The sequence below is a fragment of the Chrysoperla carnea genome, chromosome 2, assembly GCF_905475395.1.
Source record: "Chrysoperla carnea chromosome 2, inChrCarn1.1, whole genome shotgun sequence".
NCBI classification, from domain to species: Eukaryota; Metazoa; Arthropoda; class Insecta; order Neuroptera; family Chrysopidae; genus Chrysoperla; species Chrysoperla carnea.
Genome location: NC_058338.1, coordinates 4,433,822 through 4,456,046, shown reverse-complemented (window position 1 = coordinate 4,456,046; position 22,225 = coordinate 4,433,822). Strand labels below are relative to the sequence as shown.

At 31.3% G+C, this 22,225-nt stretch overlaps 4 protein-coding genes across 4 annotated transcripts; all 4 read right to left on the bottom strand.

The window, feature by feature from the left end:
• Positions 1–158: 158 nt before the first annotated feature.
• LOC123294242 lies at positions 159–1,505 on the bottom strand. Its single transcript, XM_044875358.1, has 4 exons — positions 1,434–1,505; positions 636–785; positions 398–559; positions 159–329 (listed from the first exon to the last, which is right to left on the bottom strand). The coding sequence occupies exons 1-4, from the start codon at positions 1,503–1,505 to the stop codon at positions 159–161; spliced, it is 555 nt and encodes a 184-aa protein (XP_044731293.1).
• Positions 1,506–3,799: 2,294 nt separating this feature from the next.
• LOC123293642 lies at positions 3,800–5,308 on the bottom strand. The gene is made up of 3 exons (XM_044874522.1): positions 5,194–5,308; positions 4,619–4,780; positions 3,800–3,997 (listed from the first exon to the last, which is right to left on the bottom strand). Exons 1-3 carry the CDS (start codon positions 5,281–5,283, stop codon positions 3,845–3,847), a joined length of 405 nt encoding a protein of 134 aa, XP_044730457.1. The 5' UTR covers positions 5,284–5,308; the 3' UTR covers positions 3,800–3,844.
• A 2,348-nt stretch (positions 5,309–7,656) lies between these two features.
• LOC123293638 lies at positions 7,657–9,307 on the bottom strand. Its single transcript, XM_044874519.1, has 4 exons — positions 9,186–9,307; positions 8,771–8,923; positions 8,544–8,705; positions 7,657–7,927 (listed from the first exon to the last, which is right to left on the bottom strand). Exons 1-4 carry the CDS (start codon positions 9,264–9,266, stop codon positions 7,772–7,774), a joined length of 552 nt encoding a protein of 183 aa, XP_044730454.1. The 5' UTR covers positions 9,267–9,307; the 3' UTR covers positions 7,657–7,771.
• Positions 9,308–12,038: 2,731 nt separating this feature from the next.
• On the bottom strand, positions 12,039–14,703 carry LOC123294241. Its single transcript, XM_044875357.1, has 2 exons — positions 14,647–14,703; positions 12,039–13,466 (listed from the first exon to the last, which is right to left on the bottom strand). The coding sequence occupies exons 1-2, from the start codon at positions 14,668–14,670 to the stop codon at positions 12,039–12,041; spliced, it is 1,452 nt and encodes a 483-aa protein (XP_044731292.1). The 5' UTR covers positions 14,671–14,703.
• Between the last annotated feature and the right edge of the window lie 7,522 nt (positions 14,704–22,225).

The window sequence follows — 22,225 nt, the reverse complement described above, 5'->3', positions numbered from 1 at the left end:
GACTAAACTTTATGCTAGCAAACTGTGTGATCATAATAAAATGTATCATTTTTTGTACAATTTTATTCAATAAATGTTAGAAATTTCCATAACTTTCAGCATGCTTATAATTCAATTTTGAGCCAGTAGGCTGGATTGATTTCAGTTCAGAGCACACATTATACATAAACAATATCGGTGGTTAATGGTGAAATTATAGCATAAAGTATAAATTTCAGTATAATTTTATCTACAAGCGTGCAAAGAATTGTTATCTTCCAATCGCCATATGGTATGCTTTGGGGCAATGCCTCCCTGTTCACGGTCAAATTATAAACGTCATATGATCCCTGAAATTGAAACAAATTGGATTACTAAAACCAGTTTTAATGGTAAACCGTCGCCAAATCTATTTTACCGGTGGCCATGGACACTTCTCACGAGGGCCATTTGAGTGGTTTAGAAAAAATGGTACTACGAACTTATCTGTATGATAAGCTGTACAAGCATGGCCGCTCATTGATGCTGCTGGATAATCCACATAGCCCGAACCATATCGCCTTGCAGTTTTTACAGCAAACTTAAAAATATAAATTTCTTGATTTATACTTTCGAAATGAAGATTATAAAGGATTGCTCGGGTCTTAAACACTTACTGCAAGGTCTTCAGGTATTTCTTCATTAACTTTAAATGTACCATTAACTACAAATACATTCTTAGCTAATTTAATAAATTTCATTTTTTTTGTATCGATAATACCATCCTTAATTTCAGATTCAAAAGATTTGACTTTTATGTTATATGTCTGAAAAATAATTTCGCATTAGTAAAAAAGTTCGAGATATACATATTAGCCCTACATGTTAGCCAACATATTCAAATTAAGGTATACTAGGCTTAGCCCGAAGTTTGTAACGCTTAAAAATTTTGATGCTACCCCAGGTGGAAAAATATTTGAAAAAAGAATAAGTCTTAATAAGTCTTAGGAAACTCTGAAAAGTCTTAGAAATTTTAGAAAAGTATTAAGAACTTTGAATAACTCTGAATTAGACTAGTCCGAAAACGTTGAGAAATTCAAAGTTCCTAAGACTTTTTCAGAATTTCTTATTCTTTCTTCAAATATTTTTTCCACCAGGGACCAAAAAAAGTTTGGTAAAGGTGTTCATAAAATCACCTAATTAGTCCATTTTTGGTTGTCCGTCTGTGTGTCCGTCTATTTGTCTGTGGACACGATAACTCAAAAACGAAAAGAGATATAAAGCTACAATTTAGCGTGTTCAAGATTTAAAAACTGAGGCTTTCATAAATGGGCAATATAGGTCAATTAAGTATTTCGAAAAAAAAAAAAAGCAACTTCTCTATTGAGACTTCTAGACCAGAATACCCCCTTAAAGTCAGCTCCAGTTAAAGTTCACAAGCAAGTTAAAATTAACTTATAAATTAATATACTTACCCCATACAAGGTCGCTTCAAATATTTGGGTTAAAATTATAAAACTAGAAATAAAAATTCGTAAATAAATCATTTTAATGCTCAAGTTTTAAAAGAACTAAACTAATTTGTGGAATTCTATTGCATTAATTACATGGCTTCATGTTGTAATAATATCAATGAAATATAAAAAAAATAACCATGTAAAAATTACTTCAATGAATTTTAAAATTTTTACAAACACGCACGTAACTGACCATTCTCAAAACTATCATCACGTTATAGGCCTCACTTACACTCCCTTTTGTTCACAATTTTATGGATTTTAATTTTTCGGTGGGGAACTCTAACTTTTTTGAAAATGAAGTTTTGCTCATGATACTCGCTGACATTATAACTTTCTATAGGTCCAATCATTAAAATAACCTGATTTTTATACTTTTTGGGGTCAAAATTACCCCACCCACCAAGTTTCACCAAATTCCAAAACAATTTTTTTTTTGCGTTTTTCTCGATTTTTTCAAAGGGGTACCCCTTAAAAAATTTGCCAAAAATTGAAAAATTTGTTTTGTTTCCAATTTCGATAAAACTCAGTATATAAGGTAATTTTGACCCAAAAAGTCCAAAAATCGCAAGCATTTGATGCCTGGTCGAATAGTTTTTGAGATACGGACTAAAATCGATCCAAATATTGCGATATCTCAGAAACTGCGCATCCAATCATTAAAATAACCTGATTTTTATACTTTTTGGATCAAAATTACCCCATCCACCAAGTTTCATCAAATTCCAAGACAAAATTTTTTTTTGCATTTTTCTCGATTTTTTCAAAGGGGTACCCCTTAAAAAAATTGCCAAAAATCGAAAAATTTGTTTTGTCTCCAATTTCGATAAAACACAGTATATAAGATCATTTTGGCCCAAAAAGTGCAAAAATCGCTTGCATTTGATGACTGGTCGAATAGTTTTTGAGATACGGACTAAAATCGATTAAAATATTGCGATATCTCAGAAACAGCGCATCCATACTGTCATAACTCGAAAGAAAATGGTGTTGCTTTAAATGGACATTGAAATAATAATACCTTAGCAAATAGAATAAATAATTTGAATTCCATAGAAATAATTTACTAATTCATACATTAAACAAATGAAAACAAACAATTGACTGAGTTAATTGTTGAAATACCATGCATAGACAGTGTTGATGATTCTATCACATTACACATAAATACATGTTACACATACATAAAAAATAAGTGTACATAATATATATAATATTCAAAACAATTTATTGTATAACAACAATTTATTGTTTAACAACAAAATATTTAATCTAAGAAATGAGATTTTTAGAAGCTGGATTTATTTTGGGACCTGCCTCAAAATGTTCATATGAGTGCATAGAACAAAATTATATTCATTAAAAAGGTGGTTTTGTTTCGCACTTTTGAGCCTTGTCCCATAAAAAATCATATTGTGCCTTAGAATCATGGGCGTCACCAGGGGGAGGCCAAGTAGGTGCAACTCCTAGAGATTCAAAATCCTCTTACTTGCTTTAAAAAAGTAAAATTATACTCAATTCTAAATTTCATTTCATATTCAAACTTTCATTTTCATTAATCAAATTGTAAGTTTAGGAAGTTTAATGTTAAATTAGTTTTTATTTTAAAACACTACCATTTCCACATTTTTTTTCGTCCTATGTTTTGACTGGGATAGTTTGTCAAAGGATATTCTAGTCTGTTTGGTAAACGTTGTCCAGATATTCTTATCGATTGATTATATGAAAAAAAAAACGCTCCACTCTTCATGTAACCCAAATACAACTCTAAAAATAAGTTTTCGACCAAAAATCTAGTATGGAAGTATTAATGATGTAATAATATCAGTCGTGTCCTATCTAACAGCTATTGAGGGACGTTTTGCAATAAATAAATAAATAAATATAATCTCAAATCTCAAAAACTTATAAGGATTGCTTTATCCAAATTTTAAAAGAATCCTCAAAAATAAACTAAACAAAATGTATCATCTGTAAATCTTTCAAATGAAGTCATATGCGAAAGAAAAGCGTAAGAATTATTTATGACTTTCTTAGCAATTAAGACCCTTTAAAACTTTTTACTTATAATTCGAAATTTGTAGGTTTCAGGCTGTCCTCATATAGTTCATTGGCTGGTGACGCCCTTTCTAAGAATTGCAACTTTCAATGCTTCATTTCCTACAGTCATTACTAAGACGATTCTCTACACATTTTTCAATGGCGTGAAATCATTATTTGATTGGCGTGAAACTTAATAATTTTCTTAAGATTCCTCTGAAATATTTATCGATGGAAAAAAATATTTATAAAGAAAAGCGGTTTTTAAGAGTAAAAATTATAAAGTTTCACGCCATTGAAAAATGGGTAGAGAACCGTCTTAAAATGTATTAGTAAACTGGTACAATCTCAGCAAAATATGTTATGCTAAATAATGTATCATTATTCTTTCTCCATTGAAACGTGAACTTCCAATCACCATGTGGGATTACAGATGGTAAATTATTTGGTTTCAGGTAGAAGTTATTAACTTCATATGTTCCCTGGAAAATTACAACAGATTACTTTAATTTAAGCAATTAATAAAAATTATTGGAATTAGTTTATAAGTTATGGTATTCGCGAAAGGGAAACATCCCTAAAAAGTAGGTTTTTCCTACAAGTACTAGTATTATCAAAGAAAATAACTGATAACTCGAATTTCGATTTTTGCCCAATATAAAAAATCTTTAGGATCTAACTTTAGCCGCGTGGTAAAGAAGCTCCTTAGTCCCTTAGTCGATGCGGAGCATTTTCTCTCATAGGAAATATGTATATGGTAGAGCGGCCATTTTCGGGATAGAAGGGAAGGAGAGGGATTTACCACGTACGGCAGAAGTTAGGGTTTATGGATTTTTTACGTGCCATATCCTAGAATAACAGTTATTCCAAAATTTCGGCGTTCACCGTTGTGTCGGCATTCCCCATGACTATCATTTGTTTTCTGTTATAGTTGCAAGAGAAAAGCTCTGATAATCTCGTTATATACGCTATAATGCGCCGTTCGGATTTTCTAGAGTTTCTCAGAAACTGTAAGGGATAGAAATTGACAAGTTGATAATTAGCTTTTAGCTATGGGTGAGTAACTCACATATTGAAAAAATCGATTACCAAGCATTACTCACCTTGGGAATTGGACATTTGTAAGGAATATTTGAGCTATTTAGAAGATAAGGAACCAGATACGTGTCTTTCAAAAATAATTCACAAGCATCTTGATTTTTTATGCATGCATATGGTTGTTCCATAAAGCTGGAGCCAACTCTTTTCCAAGTTAATACATAAGCCTTTAAAAAAATGTTTGGTTATTACGAGAAATTGCTATATTATAATCCCTTAGGGTAAAATGATCCGTCGTTGTTTCAAGTGAACTATTAAAGCCATCCAGTATATTCGTGTGGCGATGTATAAGCTATTTTGTGTTTAGTAGCAATTATATTAATTTTACCGCTTTTGATCTATGGTAAAACAAATTTCAACGTATAATTGCATTGTGTTAGTTTTCACAGGCTCCAGTGTTCCTTTTGAGAATATTGAAAAGTTCTAAAAAAAATTTTGAAATTGGCAAACCAATATTGCAACACTTGCATAAAGAAACCAAACATATTTCGACGTTAAACATATCTCGAATAGTTTTGCTATAAATTACATTTTTCCTTAGGGAATCATTATAGGATAACTTTCTCTTGGGAACACTTACGCGCATATCCGCTGGTAAGTTTCCAATTACAACTGTTCCGTTCAATACAAAATGTTTCTTGCCTAGTTTCTTAAATTTAATTTTATCCATGTCAACTTCTTTATTTTCTCCATCATTTCTATCGAAACTTTTAATGACTACATCATAGCCCTAAAAACATGAAAATAGATATTGATGTTCCTAACCATAAAAACCGTTGCCAAAACCCGTATTTTCTGATGCAGCTTTCTCGAGAACGTTCAGGTAAATTAATACTGTTTAAAGCCTCTTTACACTAACAATAAAAGGTCTAACAAAAAAAAAATCACTTACAATATTAATCACATTAGAAACTTGAATAAAAATTACAAAACTACAAATTAAAATATTTTTTAAATAAACCATTTTTATGGAATGCTAAGGTCGTAGCTAAATATTTCAAAAAAACAAATTGAATTAAATGTTGCACATTCATTCACATTAAATTAAATAATCTCATGCTAGCCTTATAACATGCATCAGCAAGGCTAATCATGCTATTGTTTTGTCGTTAAAAAAATTAAAAAATTGTAAAAAATTTTAATTTTTATGAATGATTTTTCTAGCAATTTGAAAATCCTAAAAAAACGCTATAAATTATTCAGGAAATACAGAATATGGTGATAAGCACGATGTCGATGATTCTGGTTGAGTGAACATTTACAATACCTTACTCCATTCACTATGATATGCAACCAAAGATCATTCGAATAATCAACGTCATTGTTAGCTTATATATCTGGCAAAAAATAGACCTGAGGAAAAACTTTTGAAAGACTTTTATAGACCACTTATTTTAAAATATGTTTAACAAAAAACTTATTAGCTCGAGAACTCCAGCGCTAAGATAACATATTTTTTGTCATTACGCTACAGCCAGGCATGAAGGCGATCACCAAACTAAAGTAGGCAAATACCAAACAATTTTTGACAGCGTAAAGTCAAAACAATTCATTATATGATGTTATGTGATCATTCAAGCGCGCAGTATCTCTCAAAAAATGTTCAAGTTTAAAAAATTAATTGCATCTAATTGATTTATTATACATACATTAAGGCTGACTGACCAGCCTGTTATCAAATTTAACTGACTGACTGCCATAACTGTTATTTATATGCAATATACACAATAAATACCACGGAAATCATAACATTTGATAGCATATACCTGACCCCTGTTCTATCGTTCGCTTGATTGGCGCAATATGTGTTTGTACACAACTACTATAATCAATCCTCAAATGAATCCTCATGAGAATTTTGTTTTTTGGCCTGGCTCTTAATCCAATATACGTCAAAGACAAATAAGGTCGATTGAGGAAATGACACTACCAAAACAGACCTTAACATTAAAAAAAACTAATTGAAGAACTCATTTTGAACCCAAAAATTCAATTGTAGATGTGTACAAAGCCTTAAAATCGTGAAAAGAACATATTTTTCAGTGTAAAAATTGGGTAGAGATGCTAGTAAGTTTATTTCATCAAAAGGCATGTACGTGATGCTAATTCAACTTACCTTTAAGTTTTCAATCCTCTGGTCTAACTTGAAGAAAATTTGAAGTTTTATTTATATCGTTGAAAAATTGTTGTTTTTATATTATTGTTCTCTAATCTAAAACTTCAGTAAAATACAAAACTTCAAAATTTTGTTCTTTTTGCCTTGCAATAGTACACTGCCTTGCAAGAAGATAAAAATAGTGATATCACAATCACAATGTGATAAGGCGGTCTTTTTTTTACACTCAGTATAAACATTGTTTATATAAAAGTACGAAAAGAACAAGCTATTTTGAGAGTTGTGGAAATGTATTAGACCGTCGGACAGAAAGGATGCTTTGTTAAATGGTGTATACGCACTTGAAACTTCGTGAGTAACTCCCTTTTGGTGAGTCTACCAAACTACTATCGACGACTTTTTTCGAAAGTGCCGACAAATTTCCTGCAGCGTTTTTTCAAACCGATAACTTCAATATGTCGTTATCATGCTAATTTGAAAGTGCAGCACTTCCGGAAAAAGTGGTAGGGAGAAATTTGGTAGACTCGTCAAAAGGAAGTCACTCACAAAGTAAGTATGTATTAATCGTTTAACAAAGCTCACTTTCTGCCCCACGGTCTATAAGTGAACTACGATCAGAATAATGCTTAAAACAATTTATTGCATAATAATACAACATTTTTTTAGTAGTATTAGGTATATTCTTTTTGTACCATAGTGTCCGTTTACCCTCCTACGGCCAGACACAAACACTTTTGAGCAGGCATGGACAATCGAGACTGAAAGAAGTCCCTCGGACTCCTTACTTAAAATACGAGTTAGACAGAGAGACAACTTTTTTTACTACCTATCTCATTACTATTAGAGAAACTGAGATAGATAGAAGAGTCGTATATCCGTCTCGCTTCCTCCTCTATGAGCTATGCAGACTTGGATAAAGAGACAAAAAATAAAGTTTTTGATACACAATAAAGTTATAACAATGGTGACTTCGACTTAAAATAATTCGTCCGTGCCTGCTTTTGAGTGTAGTAGGTACGCCGACACAAAAAGAATAAACCAATTAACAACAAGCTGGTACAATTGTAGAATAAGTCGTTATGCCATATATTGTCGCGTTATTTACTTTCCATTCAGTTGTGACATTCCAGTCACCATGTGGTAAAAACCTTGGTAAATTTTCTGGTGTTGTAGATAAGTTGACAATTTGATATGTGCCCTGGAAAAGTACATCTGATTACTTTAATTTTACAAAATAGAGGATAAGATATCTTTAATTAATTGGTGATTTATTACATTTTACAAAAAACCTCGAGGCTCTTTTGTTCTTCTATTCTGATAAAAATAGGAAGCTATCCCAAGTAGATATTGCTAAGCCTGACGATAATATCGAAGTTTGGCAAGCATTGGTTTCAAAAACCTTGCTTTTCCAATCTATGCAACCGACTTTGTAGCACAAAATTCAATTAAATGTCGCATGCGGAATTGTTGCTCCATAATGCATGCGCTTTGTCGTATATGAATTTAGCATGCGTCTAAAGCAATTTCATTCGGACAGCTTGAGTTTGGTATCAACATTTGGTATGTCATGACAAACAGTCGTGACATCTGCTTATTACGTTATGGCTTTGAAATACATGCATCAATGCCGCATGCTACATGCCTCCTTAGTTTTTGACTCAGCCTCGCTGCTGCAGTATTAATCTTGCAACCGTAGATATATTCTTAGTCTTCGTCAAGGTTTACCTACTTAGTGACACAACAGCTTTTTTGGTATAATGTATTTCATTTCACTTTACTGCTATGAACCCAAGACAAACGTTTTACTCCCTTACCTTAGGAATTGGACACTTGTCAGGAATATTGGAACTCTTTTTTATTAAAGGCATTATCATAGTATCTTTGCTAAACATTTCACAAGCATCAACATCTTTAAAACTTGCAAAAGGTTGTTCCACAAACGTTGACCCGACTTTTCTCGAAGTTGTTACTGACATCTAAAACAAAATTTAAATTTCGTAATTATTATTTAAATATTCTAAAACACTAGATAATTTTTTACCTTCATATCCTCCGGAAAATCTCCAACTATAAGTGTTCCACTCAGTGAAAGCTCCTTCTTTTTTGGGAATCTCACAATTTTCATATTTTCAATATAAAGTATTTTACTTTCTGTCGGATGCAATTCGAAACTTGATATACGAATTTCGTAACCCTAAAAAATTAAATTCTATGTTTTATTTATTTGAATCCTGGAAACCCATTTCTTGAAATAATTCAAGTGCATATTAATTCTAGATTAATACACTAAATAATTTTGTAACAATTTTGGCAGGCGCAGAGAAGTGGGAATAAGAGCGCAGCTCAATTTACTCGCGTTTAGTGAATAGGTATTTTAACCACTACAAGTTTTTATCACTATATTAAATAATTTTGTCAAGATACCTTTAAAAGTTGTCTTTAAAAAAATCACTTACTATACTATAGACATTATAAATTTCCATAGAACTTATAAAAATATAAATTAAAAAATTTCCTAAGCCCATAATTTTGATCATTTATAAAGTTTGCAGGTAAATAATTCAGAGAACTGAAAAAATATCACTTTAAAAAATTGGCATTACTTAGCAAAGTTTATTGAATACCAAATATTAGCATGAAGAGATGCATCAGGCTGATCATGTTATATTCAATAATTCGTGTTTAACAAAAATTAAAACAAATAAATGTTATAGATAAAATGATTAAATTACAATTGGATTAATTTCTAGGAAAATGAATTTCCTAAAAATGCAAGCCATATACCTACAGGGTGGACCAGGACTCCACATTCTTGAAACCTGTTAGAGCTAAATTAATTTTGAAATTTGAAAAGTATGACCCAAATTTAGTAGGATTACATACTTGGTTTATCAAAATTTGATAAAATTTGGATGTGATATAGCAAAATTAAATTTTTTGGATTTGGATAAAGTTAAAAAATTCGTTTTTTTGAGAACATAGCCAAATGTGATCCGATTTTATTGGAATTTTTTTTTAAACCCACTACTTTTGGGTCATTCCTTTCTGCCGTAATGTCAATTTTTCGCTTGCTATCACTTTTGTGCTTCATCCGGGAACAGAACTGCACTTTCTCGAAACCTATTAGAGCTACAATAATTTTGATCACAAATATACAAAGTATGGCCCAAATTTAGTAGGATTACATACTTGTTTTCTCAAAATTGGTTAACATTTGGAAGTTATAGGGCAAAATAAAATTTTTTTGATTCTGATGACGTCTTAAAGTTTTTCCACGAACATTCATTGAATGAATATTAAATTCCCCGAAATTTTCTAATATCTCGAAATATAATCAAACCAGTGTGCAGACAAAATATAATTTATCGAAATTTATAACTAGTAGGGATGTTCCGACTAGTTATAAATCAATTGTCAAAAATATTTTTTACTGTAGTTTATTTGGCAAGAAAAACCAACGCAGTTTTATTAATTTAAAAGATATAATTTTTTAACTTCCCAGAGGAAGTTAATGTAATGAGGCTAATTTTTAAAATCTCCAGTTTTACATATTTCCGCGGTTTCAAGGCCGCAATATCCGAATCAAACCTTTTCAATGTGATGTCTGTGTGCGTGTGTGTACGTATTTGCGTATGTTCGTTAGGACTATTTCGCCTCGATTATCTCGCGAAACAGTTATGACATTAACACTTGATTGAGCTTATTCGACGCGTAATCGCGTATTTAAGAACTGAAAGAGTTTTCAGCAGAATTAGTTGAGCCGTTTTTTAATGGTAATCAATAAACTGGAAAAAACTGAATAAACAGAATCTGAAAAGTGGATAAAATACATCGTTTATCCATTGAGATAATGAACGTTCCAGCATAAGCTGCAGTACATGTTCGAAGAATAATCTATGAAGGCTAACAAGACCTTTTTTTTAATGTTTTTTCCCCCTCTGGGAAGTTATTCGTGTGGACTACAGGGGTCCCACTCACACTACTTCCAGTACCACACCGACTATGTACTGCCAATTTATTTAAATATATTATAATTACTTATAATCATTTTTTAGTGGTCATCATAGATTATGGTTTTTTGTTTTACTTAATTGATAGATAATTTTACTTTCACATAATAGAAAAACCAAAAAAATACATACATTTGGTTAAATCACAACCGTCTTAACTACATAGGTTGTTTTTTATGAAGAAAGGTAAATAGCCTAAGTAATAAAAGTGAATGTTAAAATGTGCAAGATGACATATGTCTAATATGTAATAATAATCATTAATAGAATCTAAGTACAAGTTTTTATTATTAATAGAAAATATTTGGATAAATTGTGGAAACATTTACATCCAAGCAAGTATGAAATATCTCATGACCGGAAATACTTATTTATTACTGAAACTGTAATTCAATTTGTTGTGGAAGGTTAGGTTAGGTTAGAGTGGCTTTCCTGTGATGGGACACACTAAGGCCATAGGGTGCGTTGTGATACCTAAAAAGGGTTGGCCCATCTCCGGCCACTACTCCATGAACCATTTGGAGCTGTTTAAGAACAGCAGGAGAGCTTTGACATCGACGGATTTTAGGTCGGAGAGGTCGTCAAAGAGAGGCTGGCTTAAGTAAGTCCATCTCCTCATGACACAAGCTGGGCAGTGACAGAGAAGGTGAGACAATGTCTCCTCCTTCTCACCACTGTGACAGCTGCTGAAGTAGTCGCGATACACTGCCAGACCCAAGCATGTGGAAACTCAATAACAAATACTTTCAACTCAAAAGAGGGGCTATAGTTTCGTGATTAACACACTTACGAAACTTCGTTACGAGTGGCTTCATTTCAGTTTAACCTACAACATTTACATAAACGAAAACTTTGAAATTGGGGCGTTTTTAATATGGGGAAGACATGGGGAAGACAGTAGTGCTGCCATTTTGAGAGAAAACCGTTTCGCCCTATTTCTCCGTACTCGTGTACTTTAGGCCAAAAATGGTAATAACCTTTATTGTACATGTTGTACATTACATTGTTGTACATTACATGTTGATTAATTTTTTTTTTTTTTGGATCAGAAGGAAAATGGTCCAAAATCGACAAGCAGACACTACGAGTTAAATGAAAGGGAGTAAAAACAGTTCAACTTATCCTATTTAATTTCTTATTAAAAATAGTTTTATTAATACTTTTATTCGTATACAGAACGTATACTTAACACAGTCTTTAAAAAAATATACAATTAACAAAATAACAACAATTAATTTGTAACAATTAATAAATTAACAACTAAAAACTCAACAAGATAAAATTTAACAACAATTTAACCTATTTTGGCATATAACCAGGAGCTTCCATTGGTTCACTATACTTAATTGTATTATATACTTTAGTAGATTCATCTGACGCTTGTCTTGCATAATGTTTAGATTGTTCGGGAGATGAAGGGGCTTGAGAATATTGTTCAGCATATTTATTTCCCTCATAATGTTGTGGTGATTGTTCAGCAGATGATGGACCTTGTGAATATTGTTCAGCAAATTTATTCCCATCCAATTTCATATACGTAACAGGTACAGCAGAGCTTCCATGATGACTTGATGCATGAATTTGTGGTTGGTTAGAATATGCGGCAAAATTAGAACCAAGTGAACGTGCAAAATCCATAATATTTATGGAACCGTGACCTGCACTGGAAGGTGCCATCATTATATGTACTGGAGCAGCACCAGAACTGCCATGAGATAAGCTTAAATGTTCTGGTTTGTATGCGGCGAATGATGCTGCAGAAAATGAAGGAGCAGGTGATAAGTTCAAACTTTGTAGATGAGGATATGAGGAAAGTAAGGAATGGTAACTTGATGAAGATGGAGGTGATTGTAAAAGATGTCCACCGAAATAGTTGACAGAGTTGTCATTTGATGGTGATGAATGTAAGTTGGAGTTTGTATCAACTAAGCTGTTACTTTGACCAATATTTGCTACTTTTAAAGCATTCAATAACGATTCTGCGCTGTATTGTTGATTACCACTGGAATAAGAATCAAAATTGTATGGTTTGGATGGAACAAAACTGTTGTAGTTGGACGAAGATGACCCAAAGTTTGTTGTTGGGAATTTATAAGAATTGGCAAAATCAGAATATGATGGTTTAGCAAATGAATAACTATTTAAAGGAAATTGAGAACTAGGAATTCCATAATTTGTTGAGGGAATTTGTAAGTGTCCTTGTAAACTTGATGCATAATTGTTTGATGGAACTTGTAAATATCCTTGTGAACTAGATCCGTAACTTGGATTGGCTTGCACTTGTGCGGCACCATTTGACGATGCGGATGATGCAGATCCAAATATAACAGGTCCAACATTTTGTAACGATGTTGTTCCTTGCATATGTGATGCTTGGCCAGTAAATAACGAGCCCAAATTTTGTGTATTCTTTAACAAACTACTTAAATCACCCATAACGTATATAGGTTGTAAAGATCCACCCGAAGAATGGCCTGCTTGAGCATATTGTGCGCTATTGAAGCCACTTAAAACATTTGGACTGTAACTCTGTTGATTTACATTTTGTTCTTGTGGACTGGTAGCATACGCTCGTACAACTTTTGTATTCTTTTCATAATGGAATCGATTTGAACCTTCAGTTTTTGGTGAGTATTCACGTTTTTCTTTAATAACTGTTTTATTTTGTGCTGGATTCTCAATTTCCTCGCCATTTACAATAAATAATCCTGCTAGTAATAGTAGTATCTGAAAAAAGAAAATAGAGTATTAAAATTTTGCATCAATTAAAAGTAAAAAACCTGAATTGCACTAAAAACTAAAATCCTTAAAACTCACTTAATATGGAATTTTGTAGATTACAACAAGACATACAACTCTAATGAACTTTATCCCCTTACCCCATCTCCCACTACTTCGAATATAATTCCCCAGAAAATAACGCATAATATTCAAATCTTAACAAACCCGTAACTTAAGGATAGTACAAGTGGATTCAAACTATCCTGCGTTCCATATCATTCTTCAATACGAATCAGCAGAAAAATTCAACCCGAGCCCAGCCTCTAATAAGCATGTAATATACCAATTCACTCTAAATTTGCATAAATATGGATAAACAAAATTGATTAACGTTATTTTACGGAATCCTAAATTCGCATTTGAAACCTATCCACTCTCCATTAAATTGCCTTTTCCCTTAAAGCTTTTTCCAAACTGAACCGATTTGGAAGATCATCGTCAATTTTTAGTTTTTTCTTGTACTGAATCCTAAATTTGCACTTGAAACATAGCTAAGAACACTACATTAATTTAAGGCGCTTTAATTTGTAGTTTAAGCGCTACAAAGCCACAGACAGTTTTCTGCCCAAGACAACTTTCTCTATAATACAACTTTATCGACAAGTAACTCTATTGAGCACAGCTATGATGCGGAAAATAAAGTGTACGAAAAACCCCTCAACCCTCAAGTTCCAAAAATAACCAATTTATAACGATAATAAAGGGTAACGTTTTCAAGATCTATTCCTTTGAGCTAAAATTATTCGAATTATTTTTTAGCTTTATCTATTAAATAATATCGTTAAGCTTAACATATTCAACAAACAAAACAAGTTATTAAAAATAATTAACTAAATTTATTTGAATTTAGTTAATTAATTTCAAGATATTCAAAATTTAAATTCATTTTAACGTCCCTATTATTTCTATTTTTTTTCCCTTTATTAAAATTCCATTTTTAAAACTTTTAATAATTAACAAAACTAACAATGTAAACACTTTTTAAAAAAGAAACACAATTGAATTAACATTTTTCAGAAATAAAAAACACCAATATTCTTGTTTTTTTTTTTTTTATTTATCATAAAAACAAGAGTTTAATTAAAAACACAATATTAATAAAATATAATAATTAATGAATAATTACCATCGAATTAGTTGTTACACTCATTATTATTGTTTCTTGTAATTCCTTTCTCTGTAAGTGTTGTGTATACTGATTTTAAATGTGTAACTAAAGATAATTTTGATGATTTGTGATTTTATACTGACATTATCCCACTCTTTATTCTGGTTAGAGGTACTACTCTAAATTATTTAATTTTTAAAAAATGTGTAATGGTAAAAATAAAAACTTGTTAATTTGTTTTTGTAAAATACCTTTAAGGAGATGTAATCCATTGATTTGGTGATGATAATATTATTATTAAATATTTTTGTTTGATTATATTATGTATTTAATAATTATTTACTGTTGATTCACTTTCAATTTCTTATTATTTCGTTCACTTTTTTATTTATTTTTATATTATCAATAAACAATTAAATAATTTATGAAAATATTTTTCTTAACATTTTAATTAAAATTATTTTACACTTGTTAATTAAATTCTTTTGTTAAACGCCACGCGTGCTTGGCATTTATTATAAGAATTGCAAGGTGATAAATGAATACAAAGCTGAAGGCAATACTTATACGATCTTTGAAGATGATCTAGAAGATAATCGAAAACATAAAAATTCCTTAACTAGTCTATCATTAGCATTTTTATCAGCAATCAGATCACATTTTATTACTAATTCAGAGGCCATTGCTATTATTTTTAAATTTTTATATATTTTCAAAAAAAAGTCTATTATTTCCTAGAAATATAGAATAAAAATGACAATTTCTTCAATTATTTGCAACATTATTGCCCATCTATTCATATTTACAGTGCGAGATATAGTGAAAAATTTGGAATACATTCTTTATGCACTACACCCTACCAACCTTCCAGTTTTTTTAAGGCGAAATTCTTTAATAAAAAAAGGTTTTTGAGGCAAAAATGAAAAAGCCAGACCAGCCATTCGGGTCTAAGTGTTAGCCAGACTGTTGCAAATTCTCAAAGTGAGACTGACTCACTTACTCACTCACTGACTTATACAAATTCTAAGACACTTCTAGACATGCTACACAGATGCGATTTTATGCATTGGACGCGAACTTCAACTTTTTCTTTGCAACCCCGAGGAAAAATGAAAAAACATCCCCGAAAATTTCTTTTTTTCTGTTCTATACATGCTAGAAACATGAATTTTTCATTAGCCGTCCCCTAATAAAGTTAAAATAACAGAATACTTTGAAATATTTCATAAACCACAGCGCAGTCCCCCGAAAAATCGAAAATATCGTTTTTTCTGTTGTATACATACTAGAAGGATGGAATTCGGAATAACGTCAAATGAACAAAATACTTCCAAAAAATTGAATTATCCACATCGCAACCCCCCGAAAAATCAGGCTACACAGGTTGTCCAATTGTTCTTAGGCGAAATCTTGCCGAAATCTATTTTCACTACGGAAATTGTGCGGTTTTTTGACTATATCTCAATCATCGAAAATTTTGCTAGTGATTTCAATTTCTGATGATTATTTGAGTGAGATGAAATAATAATATTAAATTGTATTTAATTGCCGAAGAAGCTTTAAGCTATAAATTATAAATTCATGTGAAAGTATTTTTTTTGATTAATAGAAATAAATATTCTAATTGTAATAAAATAGTAAAAATGTATGAAAGCCGAACAAATAGATCTTAATATTATATCAAAATCACTTAACTCTATAGGCAAGATATTATTTAAATATAATCTTATTTTTAATTTCTTATTCTAAGTTTATTGTTTTCATCCCGAATAAATCAAAATTTTTACATATTAAGGTTCCACAAGTCGAAAATAACTTTTTTTAAAGTGTGTATTTTTGTGTGTCGTAAAATTTTAGTGGCAGGGTAACTCCCAAGCTACGTATTTTGACTTATTTACATGAAATCGACCGTATTTAGTTTTGCAATTAAATTAAGGCATAACAAAGGGTGGTTTTGACGGGGAGAAGGCAAAATTTGTTTCTAGTCCTCATGTCCTTATAGATTCTGAGATAATTTTTTCTAGAAAATATTTAACGCTACCTGATAATACAGTTGTTTTCCCTTTTTTGATTTTGAATTGATTAATATCTTTTTTTCAGAGAAGTCGAATAATCTATTAAATGACCGAACTTTACTGGATGACCGAACTTTACTCGGTATTTTTTGAGATAAAAAGACGCAAATTTTATCACTATTATAAGAACCGTTTAAAGTGTCTCCACACAAATATCAATTTGAATATCCCAGTAATGTACTTTATTTCGTTAACTATGATATGCACCAATAGATGTCAGGAAGAGTCATATTGTGCAGTTTATGTTTCAATTTTTCCCGAAAACACTGAAAAAACGACGTTTTTAAAAATAAAACCTAGCCAGATCGATTCTTTGCCTTAATAACTTCCTACATATTCCGACATCGTACATCGACATCGACATCGGCATATATATAATATATCTTCGGCGAACTGCCGAAGAGGAAAATGCTATTCTTTTTGTTCTGATGATTTAATATTGAAAAAATTTCTGCGAATGTAAGATGCCTAAAATTTCTGTAAATTTTGACGTCTATTAAATAGGATCGAACATTTGCAGAAATTTTTTCGATATTCAATCTTTAGTACGAAAGCAATAGCTCGACAATTCGGTAATAAAAGGGAAAGAAGATTTCTTTCAGTTATTGTTCAGTATTTTCTGGAAAAAAATTATTTCATGATGTAACAACTGACATACAAAGCCAAAAATATAGGCCTCAACACTAACGCCTTTATTGCAGTGGGCTCCTAAATTATTATCAGGAAAGAAAGTTACTGAGTATAGTCTCCAAAAGTCATATCCATCATGGATTGTTTAACTAAGATGTTATTATTACATTTTACATAATTTTTATGTTACAAATAATTTATTATGACTGTATGTATGTAAATTTTTAATGATAGATAATAATTATAAAGCATTAAAAGTAAATATAATGAATAATTAATTTGGTATAATAAAGTATACCTACGGATCATAAATAAAAGAACAAAACTATAGCTAATTCTACAGCTTCGCTCATCAATTTAAATACTTCACAAATTATATTAAAATCAGAATAGGAAATTATCATCAATTATATAAAATGAATTTTTATTTATTACTTGCGTGTACGTGAATATTAGATGCATAAATATGTGGTTGTAGGCGTAAAGAATTTCAGCTAATAGTTATTTGGCTTACAAGTTTTTTTTTTTGTAGCTCTGAGAATTTTGTAAACTAGTAAAATTGTAAAGACATTTGTCGTACAACAGTAAACCTTTTTGTATGCAGAACCTAGGGTGTGCACTTGCACTCCCCTGGCTTGCAGGAAAATACTCACAAGAGGATTAAAAATTCATTACTCTTCTCTTCACTTTTCCACCTCACTCCCATACGAAAAAATTCATATTACACCAATAATTAAACGTGTCGTCCTATTAAGTCAGTTGGTTAAGGCGTAACCAATTCCGTCCGCGGTATGCTTAGGGTAGCGGGTTCAATTCCCGCCGTCGCAACAAAATTAATTTAATTAATAGTTGTGATGGGCTGGTGTAGTACGTGGTATATGCATGAAAGAGGTGCACTCAGCCTCTGAAATTGAGGAGCTGATAAATGAAATTATCAGCAGAAAGGTGGTAAAACACATATATGGTATCACAATGGGCTCTGTAGCCTAAGTGTGTCCTTCGTGGACAGCCAAAATAACCTAACCTAACCTAATAATTAAACGTACAGTGGCTCAATTCGTCAAAAAAAACACTATTCCGATGCTTCTAGAAGTTTTTTTTCTGCTCTTTTTATCACAGTCCACGATTCACATGCATACAATAAAACAGCCCACACATAACACTTTAGCACGCCCAAGTCTTTGTTCTTTTAGAATTGTTTTTGTTTATCAGTAACTAACTGAATTTATTAATAGCTTTCTTTGCGTGGCATCATATTGGACATAGTTTTTCGAGTTGTTTTAATCGACAATTTAGATTCTAAGCGGTAAGATAAGAAACGGTATATCAAAGTCATGGTCAAAGGTGAATATTACCCTTCACAACTTTTGGTTTAAGTAATTAAGTAATTATCCATAGTTAGACGTGTTTTCGTTCGATTAAATGCAATAATGATATATTTTTAAGTAGGATTTCCTCCGAAAGCTGACAATTTTCGAAGTTTGATGAAAAATGTTAGTTTTTTTATGAGAAAGTGTTATCCTATCTCTTACCGTTTAGGATCTTAATTGCCGATTACAGAAACCCGAATAACTAGGTCCAATCTGATGTCGAAACATAAAGTCCCCCATCAAACTCTGCATCTTTGGTTTAAGCTCCCTGTATAAGAATGGGGGCCATCGACTGTAGTGGCCAGAAAAATTTTGCCGTTCATCCTCCGACATATTAACGGAAATGAATAACTTCTCAAATAAATAAAATGACAAAACGCAATAAAATTAATTCAAAATGTTTTCGAAAGTGTTTAAAAAAAAGCAAGAAAAAACTTTAAAAGTCTAAGAGAAATTATTATGAAATGCCTGATTATCATCAATATTAAATCTATCTGGATACAAAAAATAAATAAATGATTATAAAAAAAAGGAGATTTATTTATGTATTTTTTTCTAAATCTAATGTTACCTAAGTGTAACTTATATGTGTAGTTATATCAATAATATTTTATAACATTTAAATGACATTGGTATAGCTGCTGGGTAAGCTGAAAGGTAAGGTAATACACTTGATTCTTGAACGTTTATTTTTATAAGAATTTAATCTTGAATGTTATGCTCATACATTTTATATGCAACAAGTCTGTTTTAAAGTAGTTTTATTATAAATACTCTAGCGAAATTTTTTAAAAGTCATTACTTTAAATTTTAAAGTCATTACTTTAAATGCTATAAATAGAGACGTTTTTTTGGTCTTCGGTCTTCGGTATTGAACTTCGTGCTCCCTCTTTTTAAAAATTTCTCTTTTCTCCCCTTTTTTTTAGTCTGCGTAGTATTTCCTTGTTAAATTCGCAAGTGCTCTCGATAAACACAAGCATTGGTATTAGAGCAAGAAGCAACGTCAGAAAAAAGTTGATTTCAAGTCCAAAAAATTTAATTTTGGTCTATCACATCCAAATTTTGTTCAATTTTGATAAACCAAGCATGTAATCCTACTAAATTTGGGCTATGCTTTTCAAATTTGTGATCAAAACTAACCTAGCACTAATAGTTTTCAAGATTTTGTAGTCCTGGTACCGGAATTAAGCATATAAATGATTGCTAGCGAAAAACTGACATCACAGTTGAAAAGAATAACCCAAAATTAGTGGGTTTCAAAAAAAATTCCAATAAGATCGGATGAAATTTTCCTGTATTACCCAAAAAATCAAATTTTTCAACTTTATGACGTCATCAAAAACCAAAAAATTTAATTTTGCTCTATCACATCCAAATTTTATCCAATTTTGATAAACCAAGTATGTAATCCTACTAAATTTGGGTCATACTTTCAAAATTTGTGATCAAAACTAACCTAGCACTAATAGTTTTCAAGATTTTGTAGTCCTGGTACCGGAATTAAGCATATAAATGATTGCTAGCGAAAAACTGACATCACAGTTGAAAAAAATGGCCCAAAATTTGTGGGTTTCAAAAAAATTCCAATAAGATCGGATCAAATTTGCCTGTGTTATCAAAAAAATCGAATTTCGAACTTAATGACGTCATCAAAATCCAAAAAATTTATTTTTTCCTATCACATCTAAATTTTATCCAATTTTGATAAACCAGGTATGTAATCCTACTAAATTTGGGCCATATTTTTCGTATTTGATTAAAATTGCGCCTCTATTTCTGTTGCGCGGATGGGAAGGTGCCTTATTTGCCTCGCCCTATAGTTACAGACCTGAATTTAATAGTTAGTGTTTTTAAATTTTGTTATAGCTATTATAGAATAAAACAGCTTTAATTGTGTGGCTACAACATTTGTTATGTGGAAGTTGCAATTTATAATCATTTTACTTTCACTAAAATATTTAAAACTATTCACTGTATGCGATTTAGGTAATTTAATATCATAAAACTAACTGCGTTTATATTTACTTTTTTTTTAATTTTAATACAAATCCTGTGAGATGAATTACAATTACTGTTTTGTTTTGTGTGACTTCAGTGTTCCGTACCAAAATATACAATTCATAATGTACTTCTAGCAGTATTTAAAATCAGTACACGCATTTTTTACACAGAAAATATATATTTTATTAAGTATCGTTTTACCTAGAAATCGTCATCTACAAGGCAATTTAAAAATAGAAAAAAGTAGGTGCATATTATAAACAAGAAAATGGTATTCTGAATTCTTCATCTATTTCTTTTCGTGACGTACTTTTTGGTAGACTTTGTTTGTTTCATATGAACGTGGTTAATGATGACGCTTGACGTGGATCATATTATCTGCTAGAGAACAACTCTTCATCACAGGCATTTAAAAAAAAAAACTGAAATCGTAAAACATGATAAAGCTGCTTTTTTGAAGCTGCTTAGGGGGGAGGGGTTATAAAACTACCTTTTGCAAGCAAAAGTTGTGCCATCTTTATAAATCTCTCTTTATAAATCTCTCTATCGGCTCTTGCTTGGATTTAAAAAATTCTTCTCATGCCGACGGCATTTAGTGATTTTTTTTTTACGCAGGTCAAGCCAATAGTGACCAAGCCGATAGCCACCGGCCCACAGTGTACACAGTGGAGTATTTATACCAAATTTCCCGGCATGAGTCAGAAAACTCAACTTTCTTTTTTTGCTTTGAAAGTTGTTTTTTGGTGTAGTTAGATAACCACTACATCACAAACAGGTCACTTGAGGTACCACAACCTCGCCCCCCGGCTTGTTTTGCAAGCCGCAAGTTTCTATGAATATAATTAAATATTTGTGGTTCATATATCCTGTTAAAAAAGGTAAATGAAATTATCAACGAAAAGGTGGTAAAACACATAGATGGTATCACAATGGGCTCTATGGTCTAGTATCTCCTTCGTGGACAGCCAATATAACCTAACCTAACCTAAAATGTCATCATTATCAAATTTAGGCTTCTTGACCAGAATACCGTGTTTAATGTGTAATAATTTTGCCTAGTTCAAATATATTCGCTGAAAAACAGCTCTGAAATCTTTACAACACTTTAAACAATCGACGCGACATCACTTGATCGTTGCGCTGTTTTTTATATGTGCAATCTAGATTATAGTAGATGGCCAAGTCCATTCACTTTATATTAACAAACATTGAACTTAGAATGTTATTTTATATAAACAGCCTTATAGTAGGTGTTTGTATAATACGAACTCCAATAAAACTTCATTTTATCTTTCTTTCTCTTTTCAATCAATTCCTCATTACTCCATGATTACAGTGTACTATAAACAACTGACAATATTCTTCCAACAAGTTCGATGCATAATTAATGGCTTTTTTATTTATCTTCTGTTGGAATCTACATCAAAAGTTGATTCCTTTACTTAATTAGACCACCCTGCTTTGAGTTCCAACACTCTCATCGACGCAAATGGCGGTGGTTAGAGATTTTCGTTACTTATT

Coding starts and splice junctions, on each gene's coding strand:
- LOC123293642 (XM_044874522.1), bottom strand. CDS start 5,283: ATGGATAAAATTAAATTTAAGAAACTAGGCAAGAAACATTTTGTATTG. Junction 4,781..5,193: donor ACTTACCAGCGGATATGCGC/GTAAGTGTTCCC, acceptor ATTTTTTTAAAG/GCTTATGTATTAACTTGGAA. Junction 3,998..4,618: donor ACAAATGTCCAATTCCCAAG/GTGAGTAATGCT, acceptor GTAATTTTCCAG/GGAACATATGAAGTTAATAA.
- LOC123293638 (XM_044874519.1), bottom strand. CDS start 9,266: ATGATCAAAATTATGGGCTTAGGAAATTTTTTAATTTATATTTTTATA. Junction 8,924..9,185: donor TTTATAATGTCTATAGTATA/GTAAGTGATTTT, acceptor TTAATTTTTTAG/GGTTACGAAATTCGTATATC. Junction 7,928..8,543: donor ACAAGTGTCCAATTCCTAAG/GTAAGGGAGTAA, acceptor GTACTTTTCCAG/GGCACATATCAAATTGTCAA.
- LOC123294242 (XM_044875358.1), bottom strand. CDS start 1,505: ATGATTTATTTACGAATTTTTATTTCTAGTTTTATAATTTTAACCCAA. Junction 786..1,433: donor TTGAAGCGACCTTGTATGGG/GTAAGTATATTA, acceptor ATTATTTTTCAG/ACATATAACATAAAAGTCAA. Junction 560..635: donor AAATACCTGAAGACCTTGCA/GTAAGTGTTTAA, acceptor TATATTTTTAAG/TTTGCTGTAAAAACTGCAAG.
- LOC123294241 (XM_044875357.1), bottom strand. CDS start 14,670: ATGAGTGTAACAACTAATTCGATG. Junction 13,467..14,646: donor GTGTAACAACTAATTCGATG/GTAATTATTCAT, acceptor TTCTTTTTTCAG/ATACTACTATTACTAGCAGG.